The 17,029-nt window shown below is 40.5% G+C and overlaps 1 protein-coding gene across 7 annotated transcripts in view; it reads left to right on the forward strand.

Annotated features, from left to right (window-relative positions):
- The first annotated feature begins 15 nt into the window (after positions 1 to 15).
- Positions 16 to 17,029, forward strand: part of CIT (citron rho-interacting serine/threonine kinase) — a 99,412-nt gene continuing 82,398 nt past the window's right edge. For 2 of the 7 annotated variants that reach the window (XM_039505788.1, XM_039505791.1), the window contains exons 1-9: positions 19 to 220; positions 3,374 to 3,498; positions 4,589 to 4,730; positions 6,230 to 6,405; positions 7,150 to 7,251; positions 7,925 to 8,067; positions 9,077 to 9,170; positions 13,688 to 13,891; positions 14,338 to 14,491. In XM_039505788.1, coding sequence (XP_039361722.1) covers positions 3,403 to 3,498; positions 4,589 to 4,730; positions 6,230 to 6,405; positions 7,150 to 7,251; positions 7,925 to 8,067; positions 9,077 to 9,170; positions 13,688 to 13,891; positions 14,338 to 14,491 — 1,111 coding nt within the window. In that variant the 5' untranslated portion in view covers positions 19 to 220; positions 3,374 to 3,402. The other 5 variants (XM_039505786.1, XM_039505789.1, XM_039505792.1 and 2 more) reach the window with 4 other exon arrangements.

Below are 17,029 nucleotides of genomic sequence, written 5' to 3' on the forward strand. Positions count from 1 at the left end.
CACGGGCCTCAGAGCCGACTGTCTCCGCCCACAACGTTTTTCCGCCGGGGAGGGGCTGGGTGGACGCACGAACGTGCTCTGAACGGGGCGCAAACGTCACCAGGAGGAACATTGGGGATTGGCTAAGGCTGACGTCTGCCTCGCGTCACCGGAAATGATGGTGATGGGGACACTACCCCCTGCTCCGTTCAAACCTGGATGGCGGCAAAGCAGAGCGGCGGTGGGTAGCAGGGCCCTGGGCGTGGGGGCTGCTGGGAATGTAAGAGGTCTTGGAGAGCTGGTTTGTGTGTCTGTTTATAGGGGAGCCGGGCCCCTCCGTGGAGCGAGGGGACTCTCTTCCCCGCCGACTTTCCTGGGCTCCCCCTGGACCTAGGGAACCCGCCCCTTTTCCTTCAGTTGGGGGAGTGGCTCAGCCCCCCCATTAGTCTCCTCTCATTAGAGGTTGGGGGTCTTTCTGGAGGGAGGTAGCCCCTTCCCCAGCTCTTGTTAGGGACGTGGGGTCGAGCCTCCATCCCTTCCCTTGGAGGGAGCTGAGCTCTCTCTGCAGGGAGGGGTCAGCCTACCCCCACTCCCCTCTGTTTCCTTGGAGAGATGGGGGTGTCAACCCTCCACCCCAATTCCCATCTCGTTAGGCGTTGGGGTCTTCCTGCAGGGAGGGCCGAGCCCCTTAAGTCCCCTCTCTTGGAGGGAGGGGGTCAAGCCCCCTTATTCTCTCATTGAGGGCCTGCCACTCCCTTCAGGCAGGGGGTTGCTAGCTCCCCCCTCCCCCACACACATTGAGGCATCGCTTGGGCGGGGGCAGCTCTCAGCCTGTCCTTTGGGAGCAGAAGGTTTGATGGTGACAGATATACTAGGGCTCGCCTTACTAGGTGGGATGGATGGCCCTTAAACCATTTGGTTATGAAATGTTGCAGTGAGGTGTCTTTTCCATATGATTTGAGTGCACTAGGCTAGCTGACAGGCCTACTGCCTGGTTATGAAGCAGGTACAGTAGAACCAGTGACATAGCCAGGTTTTCAGTGTAGGGGGAGCAAACATTACAAAGGAGCCCTCCCTTGGCTCCTCCTCTGGCCACGCCCTCTTGGCTCCTCCCATTCCCCCCAGATTAACCCTGGGACTGGCTCAGGACTCCTGCGGGCTTCCCGGGGGTGCGGATACCCCCGCGGTCCCGGGAGAGTCTCTCCTGCCCAGCACGCTCTGCAGGTATCCCCTGCCGGGCTGTGCTGCCCAGCCCCACCCACGGGGTCCTGTCCCCCAGGCTCCTGCGCTGTGCCAGAGGGCCCCCCCCCTCGTCCAGACAGCACAGCCTGCGCCTCTGCCCTGAGGGCCCAGCTCTGGGGAGCCCCTCACCCGGACCCCACAGTGCAAGGCACCGGACCTCCCCCCCGCCCCTGCTTACCTTCCATCCTGCGCCGCCGCCTGCTCCCGGCGCGCTCCATGTGGGGCTCGCCAGCCAGGCAGCCTTAAAGGCACAGGGGCCCTTTCGCCTCCCCCCACCTGCCGCATTAGCAAGGGATGCGGGGGCGGGGAGCGCTTGGCTGCCGAGCCCTGAGCCGAGGAGCCGGCCCCCTCGCTCCTCCAGCCGCGTCTGCCGTCCCCCCACGGCTCCTCTGGGTGTGCTGCTGGCAGTGCCGGCTGGCAGGTGCCGCTTCTGCACTGGCCTGCCGCCCCACAGCTCCTCTGGCCCGCTAGCTACGCTACTGTGTAGAACCTCAAAGTTACGAACACCAGAGTTACAACTGATCAGTCAACCACGAAGTACACAATCAGGCAGCAGCAGAGACAAAAGAAAAAAAGCAAATACAGTAGAGTACTGTGTTAAATGTAAGCTACCAAAAAAAAGTGAAAGCAGCATTTTTCTTTTGAATAGTAAAGTTTCAAAGCTGTATTAAGTCAATGTTGGCAGCTGTAAACTTTTGAAAGAACCACCGTAACTTTTTGTCCAGAGTTACGAACGAACATTTTAGAGTTACGAACAGCCTCCATTCCCCAGGTGTTTGTAACTCTGGGGTTCTACTGTACTGTTAACCAACAAGTTTTGTTACCTCTGTCACTGCTGTGAGGTGAGACTTTCTAAGCTGTCTCAAGGATTTAGATCCACAGTTCCCATAAGTTTAGTGGGAGTTGTACATCTAACTTTCCTAAACAGCTTTGAAAATCTCCTTTTGTGACTAAAGGCACGGTGTGTGTTTACAGATCCTGCTTGTGTATGAAACCATAATTCTTCCTAGAGTTATAAGTTACCTTTAAATTAACTGTGGCCGAGAGAGATACTCTTTTCTCATTTATCAGGGGGTAGCCATGTTAGTCTGTGTCCACAAAAACAACAAGGAGTCCGGTGGCACCTTAAAGACTAACAGATTTATTTGGGCATAAGCTTTCGTGGGTAAAAAAACTCACTTCTTCAGATGCATAGAGTGAAAGTTACAGATGCAGGCATTATATAATGACACGTGAAGAGAAGGGAGTACCTCAAAAGTGAAGAACCAGTGTTGACAGGGCCAATTCGATGTCTCAATGTCTTTATCTCAATTCTCAATGTTTTTATCTTGCATGTTGGGCAGCACGTTGTATGATCTCGTTTGCTATTTCTCCTCTAAAGCATATGAGGTGTGGTCCATGCCTAAAAATTAGATCGACCTATTTACATCACTCAGGGTTGTGAACAATTTTGCACCTGTGTGATGTAGTTAGGTCGACCAAACCTCCGTGGGGAGGTGGATTAACAACATATTCTTTTAACTGAAACTTGACAATCACAAACATTTCTCTTGACCTTATGCATCCTGGAGTTAGTGCTGGGTGAATTTGTTTTGGCAAGTAGTTTATTCACCAAAAAATGCAATTCTGGATTGACTGAACCTGTTCACGAATTCAGGTCAAATTTAGCAAATAGTTTCAGTCAAAAATGAGGGAATAATTTCCAAAAAAGTTGAAATATTTCTTTTTGGACACTTTGGAAATGAGACATTTTGATTTTTTTTTAAAATGACATTTCGTTTATACATTTAGCTAGATTTAATTAGCTTCCCTTTGTGCAAAAAAATGTTTAGTTTTGGGTCTAACCCGAAATGAAACTTTTTCAGTTTTTGATGTAGACAAGAAAAAACAAAATATTATTGGTTCAGGTCACCCCACTGAACTGAAAAAACAATTATTCGCCCTGCCCTATGTAGGGCTCTGTACTGTTACCCGTAGCTCAGAGCCTTCCACATGAAATATATTAGCAATAATGAGGTCCCTAGTGGACTTCATGGAGCCTTTCTCCCTAATTAGTTTTTAATATTTGTCTCTCCAAAAAAATTTTTTGGCTTAAATTATCCGAGATTTCTTTTAAAATTTCCCTTGACAGCCCTTCGAATTTTCTTTTTAGGATGTATATTTCTGGGGTAAACTGTGAAGATGCTGAAGTTTAAATATGCCGCGCGGAGTCCGATGGAGCCAGCTTCCATGGAGCCCATAGCTAGCCGTGCTTCTCGGCTGAACCTGCTCTTTCAGGTATAGGGAAGCGGGAATCAGACTTGATGAACTGCATGATAGAGAGGCTTCTTGTTAGAAGCTGAAAGTCTGCACCTAATTTGCATAAAGTATAGATGATTGCAGCTGACCATCTTTTAATATGGAGCTGTTGCTCATATACTATAGATTTCAGATTAAGATGGAGCATCTGATGCTGAGTGGACTCTTCTGAGATGAAGATGGAACATTGCATGCTGGGACCTGTAGTCTTTGCCGGCTTCTCACTTGCACTTGAAGATGAGGGTGGTCATAAGCATCATTTGACTAACTAGCTGCACTTCGAGCATCTTTTTTTCAATTAGTGTCCAGGATTTAAACAGCCTTTTACTTCAGATAAGAGTTGCTATGGTGATTGCCTAGCTCAGGGGTTCTCAAACTTCATTGTACTGTGACTCACTTCTGACAACAAAAATTACTTCATGACCTCAGGAGGGGGACTGAAGCCTGAGCCTGTCCGAACCCCACTTCCCCAGGTGAGGGTGGGGTGGGGAACGGGCCAAAGCCCAAAGGCTTCAGCCCAGGCAGGGGGCTGGTAACCTGAGCCCCACCGCCTAGTACTGAAGCCCTTGGGCTTTGGCTTCAGCCCTGAATGGTGGGGCTTGGGCTTGGGCTTGGCCCCGGGCCCCCAGCAAGCTTAATGCCAGCACCGACGACCCTATTAAAATGAGGTCACAACCCACTCTGGAGTCCCAACCCACAGTTTGAGAACTGCTGGCCTAGATATTCCTGAAGCACATGGCAAAATCCATGGGCTAGTATAAAAATAGGACAACTTAAATCAGAAGCATTCAGAGGACCTAGAAAAAGAACACAAATGATGTGATTTGGCCTTTTAGCTGCCTTTTTTGAGTTTTCAAGGAAAAAAGTAAAACATTTGTAATAGTTGTGTGCATCACTAATCACTATCTGATGTATTTAAAACAAACCTCTAAAATATTATTTGTTTAATTTGTGAAGCAGCGAGGTTTTTTTGGTTATGGATAATATATAGTCTGTTCCTATACATATGTTATTGATTTGAGGCTTTTCATTATTGTCTGAGACTCCATCTGCTGTTGCTTTTTTTCAGGGGAAGCCACCCTTTGTGACTCAACAGCAGATGTCTCCTCTCTCCCGGGAAGGCATCCTTGATTCCCTATTCGTTCTTTTTGAAGAATGCAGCAATCCTGCTTTAATGAAAATTAAACATGTAGGCAACTTTGTAAAAAAGTGTAAGTTTTCTGAGACTAATTCTAGAACTAATTTGATGGATAGTAGTTAAAAGTATGGGCATTTAAATAACAAACTTAAATGCATAAAGCATTAATATTGCTGTCTTTGATTTGCTCCTGTAAATTACTTTGTATGGGCATCTCCTGCATTTATGTGGCAGTCTCCTGAACTTATTGGAGCTCTGTACATATGCAGAGGTCCACCTGCACAGTCAGTTGAAGGATTTAAAGTGCATCTTTTCTAATGTGATTTTGTAGTTATGATATAGTTCTGTTCGAAGTCCCTTAGAGTACTGCATACAGAATTGTTCTGGCTATAAACCATTGACAGATGTGAACAAATTGGAAGGAATTTGGAGAATATGAGAATAATTAAAGGCTTGGAAGGACTTATTTAAGAAGGAAGATAAATATTTAATTATTTTAGCCTGGTGTAATATTTTAGATACCATGTATTATGCATGGTGTTTTGTGTATGTGAGCGGGTTGGTGGGTATATCCTGTAAGCAGTAGGTTGGCACCTAAGAATTTTTTTCAGTCAGAGTAAACTCATTTTACAGTGATATGCTGAGATTCTAAAGAGAACTGCATTACAGTCAACTAGCATTTTTGCTAAGATCTAATTGCACAACATTTAGTTAAACAGAGTTTATGACTATCTATAATAGTTCCATCTGATGACTTCCAAGGATTACATGTAGAGTGAAACTACTAGTGTTTGAAGACTAAAATAATGGAGAGAGAGGAATTGATTATCATGATCCAAGGAAGTATAACAAGGAATAATGGGATAAACTGAGCAAAGGAAAATTTAGGCTGAATATCAAGAAAAAATTGCTAGTAATTGCTATTAGATTATAGAATAGTCTCTCTCAAGGGACGTTGTGAGGAAGTGGTGAAAACCCTGCTATTTGACTTCTAAAACTAGACTGGACAAAGTACTGTAACACAGTATAGCAGTGGTTCTCAAACTTCTGCATTGGTGACCCCTTTCACACAGCAAGCCTCTGAATCTGACACCCCCTTATAAATTAAAAGCACATTTTTTTAAAATATTTAACACTATTATAAATGATGGAGGCAAAGCGGGGTTTGGTGATGGAGGCTGACAGCTCGTGACCCCCATGTAATAACCTTGCGACCCACTGAAGGGTCTATACCCCTGCAGTATAGAAACTAATCTTGTATTGGCAGAGAATGATTGAGATTGTCTAATAGGTCTCCTTTATTTCTGATTTCTCTGATGCTATGAAAGGGGCTGAGTTATGGTTGCTGTGCAAACTATCTTTGAATTTCCTGACTCTAAAATCACAATCATAACTTTGCATTTGCATTTTTAAAAAATTAATTTTGCTTGATGTAAGTAAACAAGCAAATTATAAAGTGATTTTAATACTTATTGAGGGCTTGGAACTAAAGGAGTATTTCTTCCTTTTCTAGAACTGTAATCATCACAAGATGTCACTTGCCTAATGTAAAATAACTTCCATTTTGTTCAGATTCAGAGACTGTAGCTGAGTTACGGGAACTGCTGCCCAGCGTGAAGGATTTTGAAGTAAAAAGTCTGGTGGGAAGTGGTCATTTTGCAGAAGTACAGGTGGTGAGAGAGAAAGTGACTGGTGATGTCTATGCTATGAAGGTGATGAACAAGGAATCCTTGTTGGCACGAGAACATGTATGTGCATTCATTTATGGTATATTCTTTTAATTATGTCAGTAGACCTGCAAAAGGTGACCTAGTGGCCGTGAGCATTTTCTGTCCTCTGTTATTAAACTTTGATTAAAAACTCTGATGGGAAAGATGGTTCTAACTTGGAGTAAAATGATATAATAAAGAATTACACTAATATTTCAACAATAAATTCCACCTCATGGTGTTTGGGGTGATTTGGGATTAACTAGATTGATGGAAATTTTACTGAATGAATTGCATTTAAGGTAGCATTGTCATGTAATGTTTCACTATGTATTTTTTGCAGAATTGGTTATAGGATGCTCAGTCCTAATTGTGCTAGCATGGGTTCTTGTTCTTGTCTGATTTTGTTTTTCCTCAACTGGGTGGTGGTATTATTTACTATTTTTATTATGGAAGTGCCTAAAAGTGCCAAATGAGATTGGGGCTTCATTATATTAAATATTGTGCAAACGCATAATGAGAGATGGTGTTACCCTGGAGAGTTTCCTATCTAAACAAACAAGGCAATGAAGTGTGGGAAGGGAAATAGAGGTACAGAGAGGTGAAATGACTTTTCCAGATCACACAGCAGGTTAGTGGCAGATGATGGTTTGTAAGTAATTTTTGAATAAATGGCACGTTATAAGCTTATGGCAATGATGGATGTTCCTCTGGAGCTAGGGAATTCTAATCCGTTCTGCTACTTTTTATTGGGATTAAAACTAATCCATTTTTTTTTTGTAGGTGTCATTTTTTGAAGCAGAACTGAGTATATTATCTCGGAGTAGCGGTACTTGGATCCCACAGTTACACTATGCGTTTCAGGACAAAAAAAATCTCTACTTGGTAAGTGTAGATTTTTTTTCTCTTCTGTGGTATTTAAGGTTGAACGTTTCTCTCTTTTTTATTAAACAGCATTATGGTGGCTGGAAGTTGAACCTTTCCTTCTGTAAATTCTCCTACACTATAAGTAGGCTTGGCAGAATTTTTTTTTTTATAATTTCAATGGATAATATTGATTTTTTTTTAATTTTAAGCATTTTTCTGTTTTTATCAATTTAACTTTTCAGAGTTGTGCAAAATTATAGGTCCTAAGCTTTTTTTTCCTAAGATTTTTATTGATTTATATTTTTGCAGTTGTGGGAAATTATGCAGAGTCAGGCAATGGGGTGTGTGTCAGACAATTATTTAATGACAGACACTAAGATTCAAAAAGTTAAAGCTTTATAAATGTTAAAACAAGAAACTGTCAACACTGTATGTCAAAATTTTAGCCTTAAACTCTAATAAGCAACATTTTTCTTTCTTAGCCTAGCTGTAAATTTCTATCATCAATGGATATAGTTTTCAATTGATTTGTGTATGTACGGTGAAATTGATGTTTATCTACATTTACTGATAAAATACAATCCTTGCAAGCCTAACTATAAGATTATCTGGCCTATGTAGTATTTAAGGGCTTAATGGGATGTCTTTTTGTGTGTCTGAACTACAACCATGTCTCTAAAATTTCATTCAGGTTATGGAGTATCAACCTGGAGGAGACTTATTGTCACTCTTAAACCGATATGAAGACCAACTAGATGAACGTATGGTGCAATTTTATTTAGCAGAGCTGGTTTTGGCCATTCACAGTGTCCATCAGATGGGCTATGTACACCGGTAGGTGGGCATCTCTTTTAAATACACTTACGATTTTATCATAATTCTGGAATGAGTATTGGAGTGGTGAACTCCAAATCTCATAGAACATCTATTCCAAGGTCTGTCTTTCATATGTTAGGAAAAAAATTAGAAAACGAATTATACTCCAGCTGCAGTTGTAGCTGAAGGCATTACGTTTGATGTAAACTCTGAAACTAATATGAAAGGATGGCGACAGATATGTTTGGAAGCTCAGTTACATTGTTTCGAATTATAGAAATACGAAGACATTTTACAACACTTGAGTTGGCATGTTTTTGGCACCAAATAATAAAATAAATGATTTGCACTGTTAAAGATTATTGAGGTGAGATGAGTGCTTTGGAAAAACAAAGCCAATATAGTATGTTAGAGTACTTGAGTGCATGTATGTATTACAAGTATTTCTAAGGAACCCATCACCATGGTACATGGATGTTATTACAATCTGATACTCACTCCAAGTGTTCAGTTGTATGGACAGACAACACATATGTCCCAACCAACAGCAGCTGCTGCATGTAGGGCAGCAGGACGCAGACTTTTAACAGCTGGAAGACTACTTGGCTTTGAATAGCGTTTGAAAGAACAACAAAATAAGTTGGTTCTAAGGATTTGATTTGAGAACCATGTGATATTGCATTGCCATTCAAGTTCAGCACATTGATGTGTCATGAAATAGCAATGCAACAGCAGCTCCTCTCTTCTCTTTTCTTTCTGGTGGAAGAAATACATTTGTTATTAATTGTTGGTTCCTCCACCCTCCAGTGGGGAAAACTCAGTAGCTGACTGCCTAAAACCAAAGTTGTGAGTGGAGCAACAATTGGAAGTCTGGACCCCACAGAATCCCTATGTAGGGTTATGAAGAACAGCATGCAATTAAGGAGACACAGATTGAGTAGTAAGGAGATGTTATGTAGAAGTGACAGCGAGGAACAGCTACTGACTGGCATAGAGAGATTATTGATTGTGTTGTGCTTACTTACAGAGATATCAAACCAGAGAATGTTCTCATTGACCGACTAGGACACATTAAACTTGTGGACTTTGGGTCAGCTGCCAAAATGACAGCGAACAAAACGGTAATAAAGTGTGTATAAACGTTGTCTGTCTTGTTTGGATACTTCAGTTAAAAATGAAAACCAAATTCATGTCCATTCCTGACTGTTGATACTTTATTCTTTTGTCTTTCCTGTCTATTATGGAATATTAATGAAAACTTAACACTTTTCGTCTTTGAAGTATCTTCCATAGCTGTAGGTAGATCTGTAAACAGATTAGCTTATACAAGTTTTCAATTGTGGGTAGGGAAAGGACAAATCTTTTACAGTGCTTCCCTTCTCATGGCACTAAGGCTGTGTTACAATGTGAATTCATACTTTAAAAGATCTTTGTAGCTATTGATTTTCCTTTATTTTTCTCTAAAAGGTATTTTGCATTGGTATCACAAAAGTTCCCACTAAAACATTTGAGTGGACAGTACTACTTGTACGCATACTTTTCAGAAATCCAGGATAAAAAATCACATGAAAGGGTCTAAGGGCTTTTTTCTCAGGAAGGCCCTGACTCATCAACATACTTAAACATGTGGAGAACTTAAGCAATTGTGTAGTCCAATGGATTTCATTGGAACTATTTATGTGGTAAAAATGAAGTCAAATGAAGTAAAAATCTTAAATGAACCAAACTGTACCATAGAATTTCTATGGATAGTAATTCCATGCTCTAATAATAAGAACATAGCAGTAGGGATATACTACCGACCACCTGACCAGGATGGTAATAGTGACTGTGAAATGCTCAGGGAGATTAGAGAGGCTATTAAAATAAAAAACGCAATAATAATGGGGGTTTTCAACTATCGCTGTATTCACTGGGTACGTCACCTCAGGATGGGATGCAGAGATAAAGTTTCTTGACACCTTAAATGACTGCTTCTTGAAGCAGCTAGTCTGGGAACCCACAAGAGGAGAGGCAATTCTTTAGTCCTAAGTGGAGCACAGGATCTGGTCCAAGAGGTGAATATAGCCGGACTGCTTGGTAATAGTGACCATAATATAATTAAATTTAACATCCCTGTGGTGGGGAAAACACCACAGCAGCCCAACATTGTAGCATTTAATTTCAGAAAGGGGGACTTAACAAAAATGAAGTTAGTTAAACAGAAATTAAAAGGTATAGTGCCAAAAGTGAAATCCCTGCAAGCTGCATGGAAATTTTTAAAGACACCATAATAGAGGCTCAATTTAAATGCATACCCCAAATTAAAAAAACATAGAGAACCAAAAAGTGCCCCTGTGGCTAAACAACAAAGTAAAAGAAGCAGTTAGAGGCGAAAGGGCACCCTTTAAAAAGTGGAAGTTAAATCCTATTGAGGAAAATAGAAAAGAGCATAAACTCTGGCAAATGAAGTATAAAAATATAATTAGGAAGGCCAACAAAGAATTTGAAGAACAGCTAGCCAAAGACTCAAAAAGTAATAATAATAAAAAAAAATTGCTAAGTATATCAGAAGCAGTAAGTGTCCTAAACAACCAGTGGGGCCACTGGATGATCCAGATGCTAAAGGAGCACTCAAGGACGATAAGGCCATTGCAGAGAAACTAAATGAGTTCTTTGCATCGGCCTTCACGGCTGAGGATGTGAGGGAGATAATCAAACTTGAGCCATTCTTTTTAGGCGACAAATCTGAGGAACTGTCCCAGATTGAGGTGTCATTAGAGGTGGTTTTGGAACAAATTGATAAACTAAACAGTAATAGGTCACCAGGACCAGATGGTATTCACTCAAGAGTTCTGAAGGAACTCAAATGTGAAATTGCAGAACTACTAACTGTAGTCTGTATGCTCTCATTTAAATCAGCTTCTGTACCAAATGACTTGAGGATAGCTAATGTGCTGCCAATTTTTAAAAAGGGCTCCAGAGGCAATCCCACCCATTACAGGTCAGTAAGCCTGACTTCAGTACTGGGCAAACTGATTCAAACTATAGTAAAGAACAAAATGATCAGATATATAGATGAACATAATTTGTTGGGGAAGAGTCAACGTGGTTTTTGTAAAGGGAAATCATGCCTCACCAATCTAGAATTCTTTGAGGGGGTCAACAAGCATGTGGACAAGGGGGATCTAGTGGATACAGTGTACTTATATTTTCAGAAAGCCTTTGACAAGGTCCCTCACCAACTCTCTTAAGCAAGGTAAGCTGTCATGGGATAACAGGGAAGGTCCTCTTATGGATTGGTAACTGGTTAAAAGATAGGAAACAAAGGGTAGGAATAAATGGTCAGTTTTCAGAATGGAGAGAGGTAAATAGTGGTGTCCCCCGGGAGTCTGTACTGGGCCCAGTCCTATTCAACATATTCACAAAAGATCTGGAAAAAGGGGTAAATGGTGAGGTGGCAAAATTTGCAGATGTTACAAAACTACTCAAGATAGTTAAGTCCCAGGCAGATTGCGAAGAGCTACAAAACTGGGTGACTGAGCAATAAAATGGCAGATGAAATTCAGTGTTGATAAATGCAAAGTAATGCACATTGGAAAACATAATTCCAACTCTCTCTCTGTCTCTGTCTCTCTCTCTGTCTCTCTCTCTCTCTCTCTATATATATATATATAAATAAAATGTTGGGGTCTAAATTAGCTGTTACTACTCAAGAAAGAGATCTTGGAGTCATTGTGGATAGTTCTCTGAAAACAACCACTCAATGTGCAGTGGCAGTCAAAAAAGCAAACAATGTTCGGAATCATTAAGAAAGGGATAGATGATAAGACAGAAAATATATTGCCTCTATATAAATCCATGGTATGCCCATGTCTTTAATACTGCATGCAGATGTGGTCGCCCCATCCAAAAAAAGATATATTGGAATTGGAAAATGTTCAGAAAAGGGCAACAAAAATGATTAGGGATATGGAACAGCTGCCATATGAGGAGAGATTAATAAGACTGAGACTTTTCAGCTTGGAAAAGAAATGACTAAGGGGGGATATGATAGAGGTTTATAAAATTGTGACTGGTGTGGAAAAAATAAATAAGGAAGTGTTGTTCACTCCTCATAACACAGTAACTAGGGGGTCACCAAATGAAATTACTAGGCAGCAGGTTTAAAACACACAAAACGAAGTATTTTTTCACACAACGCACAGTCAACCTGTGGAACTCCTTGCCAGAGGATGTTGTGAAGGCCAAGACTATAACAGGGTTCAAAAAAGATCTAGATAAGTTCATGGAGGATAGGTCCATCAATGGCTATTAGCCAGGATGGATAGGGATGGTGTCCCTAGCTTCTGTTTGCCAGAAGTTGGGAATGGGTGACGGGATGGATAACTTGATGGTTACCTGTTCTGTTTGTTCCCTCGGGGGCACCTGACATTGGCCACTGTCGGAAGACAGGATACTGGGCTAGATGGACCTTTGGTCTGACCCAGTATGGTGGTGGTTATGTACTTATAAGTCTTGCGGAATCAGGGCTAAATGTATTCAAAGTGTGCATGAAGGTGGCATATCTTGAACTCTACTGATACTCCAGTTTTAAAAGTAGTCATATTGCAGTATTCTGGGATTAGATTCTGAACACATTGCTTTCTAAGTGAATAAAACCTTATTTAGGTTTAGTTTTTTTTTCCAAGCTGTTTCTAAATTTAAAATACCGTGTACATTTTAAGAAGTGAGAATTTGAAATTAAAATATTTAGAAGCTGTATTTATAAATAAAATATACATTTCTAGTCTAGAGCCTGCTTTTGTTGTGTATATTTGGAATTTATATAAAGAGCCTTTCTTTATCGTGATCTTCTCTTGTATACTGTACTTTTGTATCTTCCAAATCTTTCTTTTAGCAGAGCCCCCGTACCTTCTTATTACCTTTCATGTTCACCCTTTTCTCCTTTTTCTCATGTCTTCTATTTCTTCAACCTCCTGACTACTGCGTTGCTCTCCCCTGCTGTTTTGTTTCATCCTTATGCCAGTAGCAGTGTGAAAATGACTGTAATTCTGATTCCTGAAGAACCTGTTCAGAGCACTTCAGAGACCAGGATTCCAGTAAATTTTAGTTTCTGGTGGCATACGCAGAATGGAATAGTAGGGGAGAATGATGGATGAAGTGTAGGGCCAGGAAGTCATGCTGAGAAATGTTGATCCCTAAATTTCACTTGTGTATGAGAATTTAGCTCTACACTCCCAATAATGTCAGTGAAAGTTGCATCACTGGGCTATGCATTACCACTTAACATCAGAGGTTAGTGTATGTGGTACCTCATGCTCTTTAGAATGCAACATTCTAAGTCTTGGTTACTTCAGTTGTATGTGGTTTGTAGAAACAATTAGCTCTTTTAATCTGTTAACTCACTCCATGTGGTGAATAGTTTTATCGGAAGTTATTAATTTTCAGTTTCCCCAACACTGTAACTAACTCTATATTAATTATCTTGCTCTCTGATTCTTTTATGGGAAAGCTCCTACTTATAAATTTACTTGTAAACAGTGGTGTAAAACCAGATGCCTCTGTTCTTTATAAGCATGATGAAAAATTAATTTCAGTGCCGGGAAAATAATCGAGGGCAAAACTGTGACTTCACATGCAATGTCTTTATTTCCAGGTGAATGCCAGGCTGCCTGTTGGCACCCCAGACTACATGGCACCAGAGATGCTAACTGTTTTGAACGGGGATGGTAAAGCTTCACATGGCCCAGAGTGCGATTGGTGGTCTTTGGGAATCATTGCTTATGATATGATTTATGGAAAATCTCCATTCACTGAAGGGACCTCAACAAAAACCTTTAATAACATCATGAACTTCCAGGTAGAGAGGTCTTTCCTATATTTCAGGATAAAGAAGGCTAGAACTAAAAATTCCTTTTTTCTACAGCTGGAAAAAGGAGGTTCTAGATGTCTGTTATTTTGTCACATTCTAAGAGTTCTATGAAACATGTATTGAAAATGTTTCCCAAATTCTCCTTGAATGTATGTCAATCATTTGACTATCTCAGGTTACTTCACTAATTATTATAAGAATTGTCTATGCAATTCATCAGTTAAGAAAGATTTCTCTGTGTCATGCTGTAGTATTGATAAGATCTTCTTTGATGCACTGTGAAATTGTCACAAAGTATCTATTAACAAAATACTTTCATTCCTATCTTGAACCTTAAAGTTTTTGGCATATCTCAGGTTAATGAAGATTTGAACCTAACAGCTTCAGATTCTGTTTTCCTACTGAGCAAAGAAATATTTTTATTTCAAATGCAGAGGTTCTTGAAGTTCCCAGAAGATGTGAAAGTCAGTAATGAATTTCTTGATCTGGTCCAGAGTCTGCTATGTGGGCCAAAGGAGAGGCTAGATTATGAGGGTCTCTGCTGCCATCCATTCTTCTCTAAAATTGACTGGAATAACATCCGTAATAGTAAGCAGAACAATATTATATTAAAAAGGTCCTTGATAATATGTGGGTATGAGTAAAATGAGTATTTGCTGAGTGTTTGAACTGATTAATCATTAAAAAAAGAAGCAGTACTGCATTATGACAGCATAAATGTTTTGAGGAATGATTTATTTATTCTGTTTTATGGCTAGGATGTGTTAATATACTGTATGTTATAACCTCACAGGTGAAAATTTAAGTAAAGAATGATATAAAATACAAATGTATTCCTGCAACTCTTCCCCACTCCAGTCTGCCTACACCTTTATTTTGTTTTTGTTTTGTAGTTTATTAATCTTCTCTCCTCTTACCGCCTCGTGATTCAATTTGTTATATATGAATCATGCTCATTTTACCTTCTGTTTGTAGTGACCTATGTCAGGGATGCTATCGGAATGGAGTTTATGCTACTAGAAACTAAAGTAGAACAGGGATTCCCAAACTTTTTCATAGTGTGGATCACATCTAAATAGAGATTTTCTTGTGGACATGCCTGTTCACAATTGTGCAGTCCACCTTCTCCCCTGGTGATAGAATAAACACCTGTGTGGCAAATACTTTTCCTTGTAAACAATGCCTGTAATATTAGGAAAGTAATGCAATTTAGCTGCTGGAAATACTGAGGCGCCAGCACCACATGTGAAGCCAAGTACTTCATTCACCAGTGGTCCTTGAACCTTTGATTTTTAGAATACTATTCAGTTATTTAAACTGTGAAATCCTTGGAGCAAGAACCATGTCTTCCTTACATTTGGTACAGAGCTAAACAGATTGGCTACCATGAGAATAGTCTAGATTCTGTGATTACTATTCGGCTGAGACTGCCAGCCTCAGATGACTATTTGTCCTCTTACTTTGGGGATTCTCGGGTTGAATATTGACTCCCTCCTTCTTTTCAGCTTCAAGAATCCTAAACTTTTAGAACAGCTATTCTATCAAAACTGTTGGTGGTTACGTTTATAATATCATTGAGTTTTGATTGAGAAGTTTCTTCTTATTTCAGCATGTCTGGTGCAGATTTCAGCTCACACTTCATCTTTTCCTTGAGCCATCTTTACTAGTTCACCAGTTTTTGTTCTCGAGGTTCCTATATTGATTGAGTTTAGACCTTAATCTTTTCAAAGGTACTTTGGATGCTGTGGAAAATGGTGAATTGGAATCCATTCCAGTGCCACCTTGGCAATCTGCTTGTCTGGCATTCTGGAAACTGCCCAAGTTAGTTGGTGTTGCCTTGCCACTTCACAGGAGAACAATGATGCTGACTGACTATTCAATTGTTAGGCATTCTTGGGGTTCTTTTGAATGTCCAAATACCCATGTGAGCAAAAAGGAAAAATCCAACCCCCCAAAACCTCCAAACTTATTTCCATCTGTAACTGGACAGTAAATTGTGCCCTAGTCTGTTACATACAGACCTAGCCATGCTGAGATCAATACAGTTGTGACCTATAGGCTAAATTATTATGACTCATGTAGGAATGAAGCCATACCCCATGAAAAAGCTGTAATTGGTACAAAACACAGCAGTACTTCTGCTTTTAGCAACAGAATGAATACATCACCCTGGTGCTTTGCTCTCTGTATTTGTTCCCCATTAACTAAGTTTGTCCAGGTCAGTGTCTGTCTTACTATTCAGAGCTGTCAGGAGTTAGCTTCCAGAAAGATTGCTGCTCTCTCCATCAGCTTGACTTCTCATGATAGCTATGTTCAACTGGAGCAATGAAACTGTCAACCAGTAGTGGGATACTTGTGAGAGCAGGAAGTGGAACTTTCACAGGAGCTAGACATAGCCGATGGAGCTCACACCCATGAGCTGCTGATCATGAACCTGACCACTTTCAGAATAAAATGTAAAACTTATTCCTTTGACATGTCTTTCGCTAAATAAGTTCTATATGCGCGCACACACAGAGATACTCACCTATAAAACAATCATGTTATTTCTCTTTCAGGATGAGAAGGAAGAAAGTGATAGTTAGTGTGTTACTTCCTAAGTATTTGGGAGGTACTCCATCACTGTTGTAACTGGGGCTATTTAAGCTCCTAGATAATCAGCCTAACTCTACCCCTTTCAGCTTAGAATTTGTGCTGTTAATACTGACAAAAACATCCTTTAACTTTTTGTTGTTATGGGAACTTATAAACCAATTATTGGATTTGCATTTAAACCGTATCTTCTCTTCCCCTGAGATAGTCACTTCTATAAAGCTTCCAACCTCCATGGGTTCAGGCAGCTGGAATCTGAAGTCAGCTCCTAAATGTAGAAGTAGAATGCAGCTCGACGTAAGCCCCCAGGTCAGCCAGCTGAACCTACTCCAGTAGGTGTTTGAAAAAGCTTTTCGTTGTTAGTGCTGTCCTTGCCCTGTATTTATTTACTTTTGCTGTTTACTGAAGTTTATTATTACAGAACATTCACTTCCTAAAGATTGCATGTTGATTTACTTGACATAATGTACTGCAAAAGGTTTGGATTGTGTATTTAGTATTTTACATAGAGTAAAAATTATATTGGTAGCCAGA

This window comes from Mauremys reevesii, linkage group 18 (assembly GCF_016161935.1).
Source record: "Mauremys reevesii isolate NIE-2019 linkage group 18, ASM1616193v1, whole genome shotgun sequence".
Taxonomy (NCBI): Eukaryota; Metazoa; Chordata; order Testudines; family Geoemydidae; genus Mauremys; species Mauremys reevesii.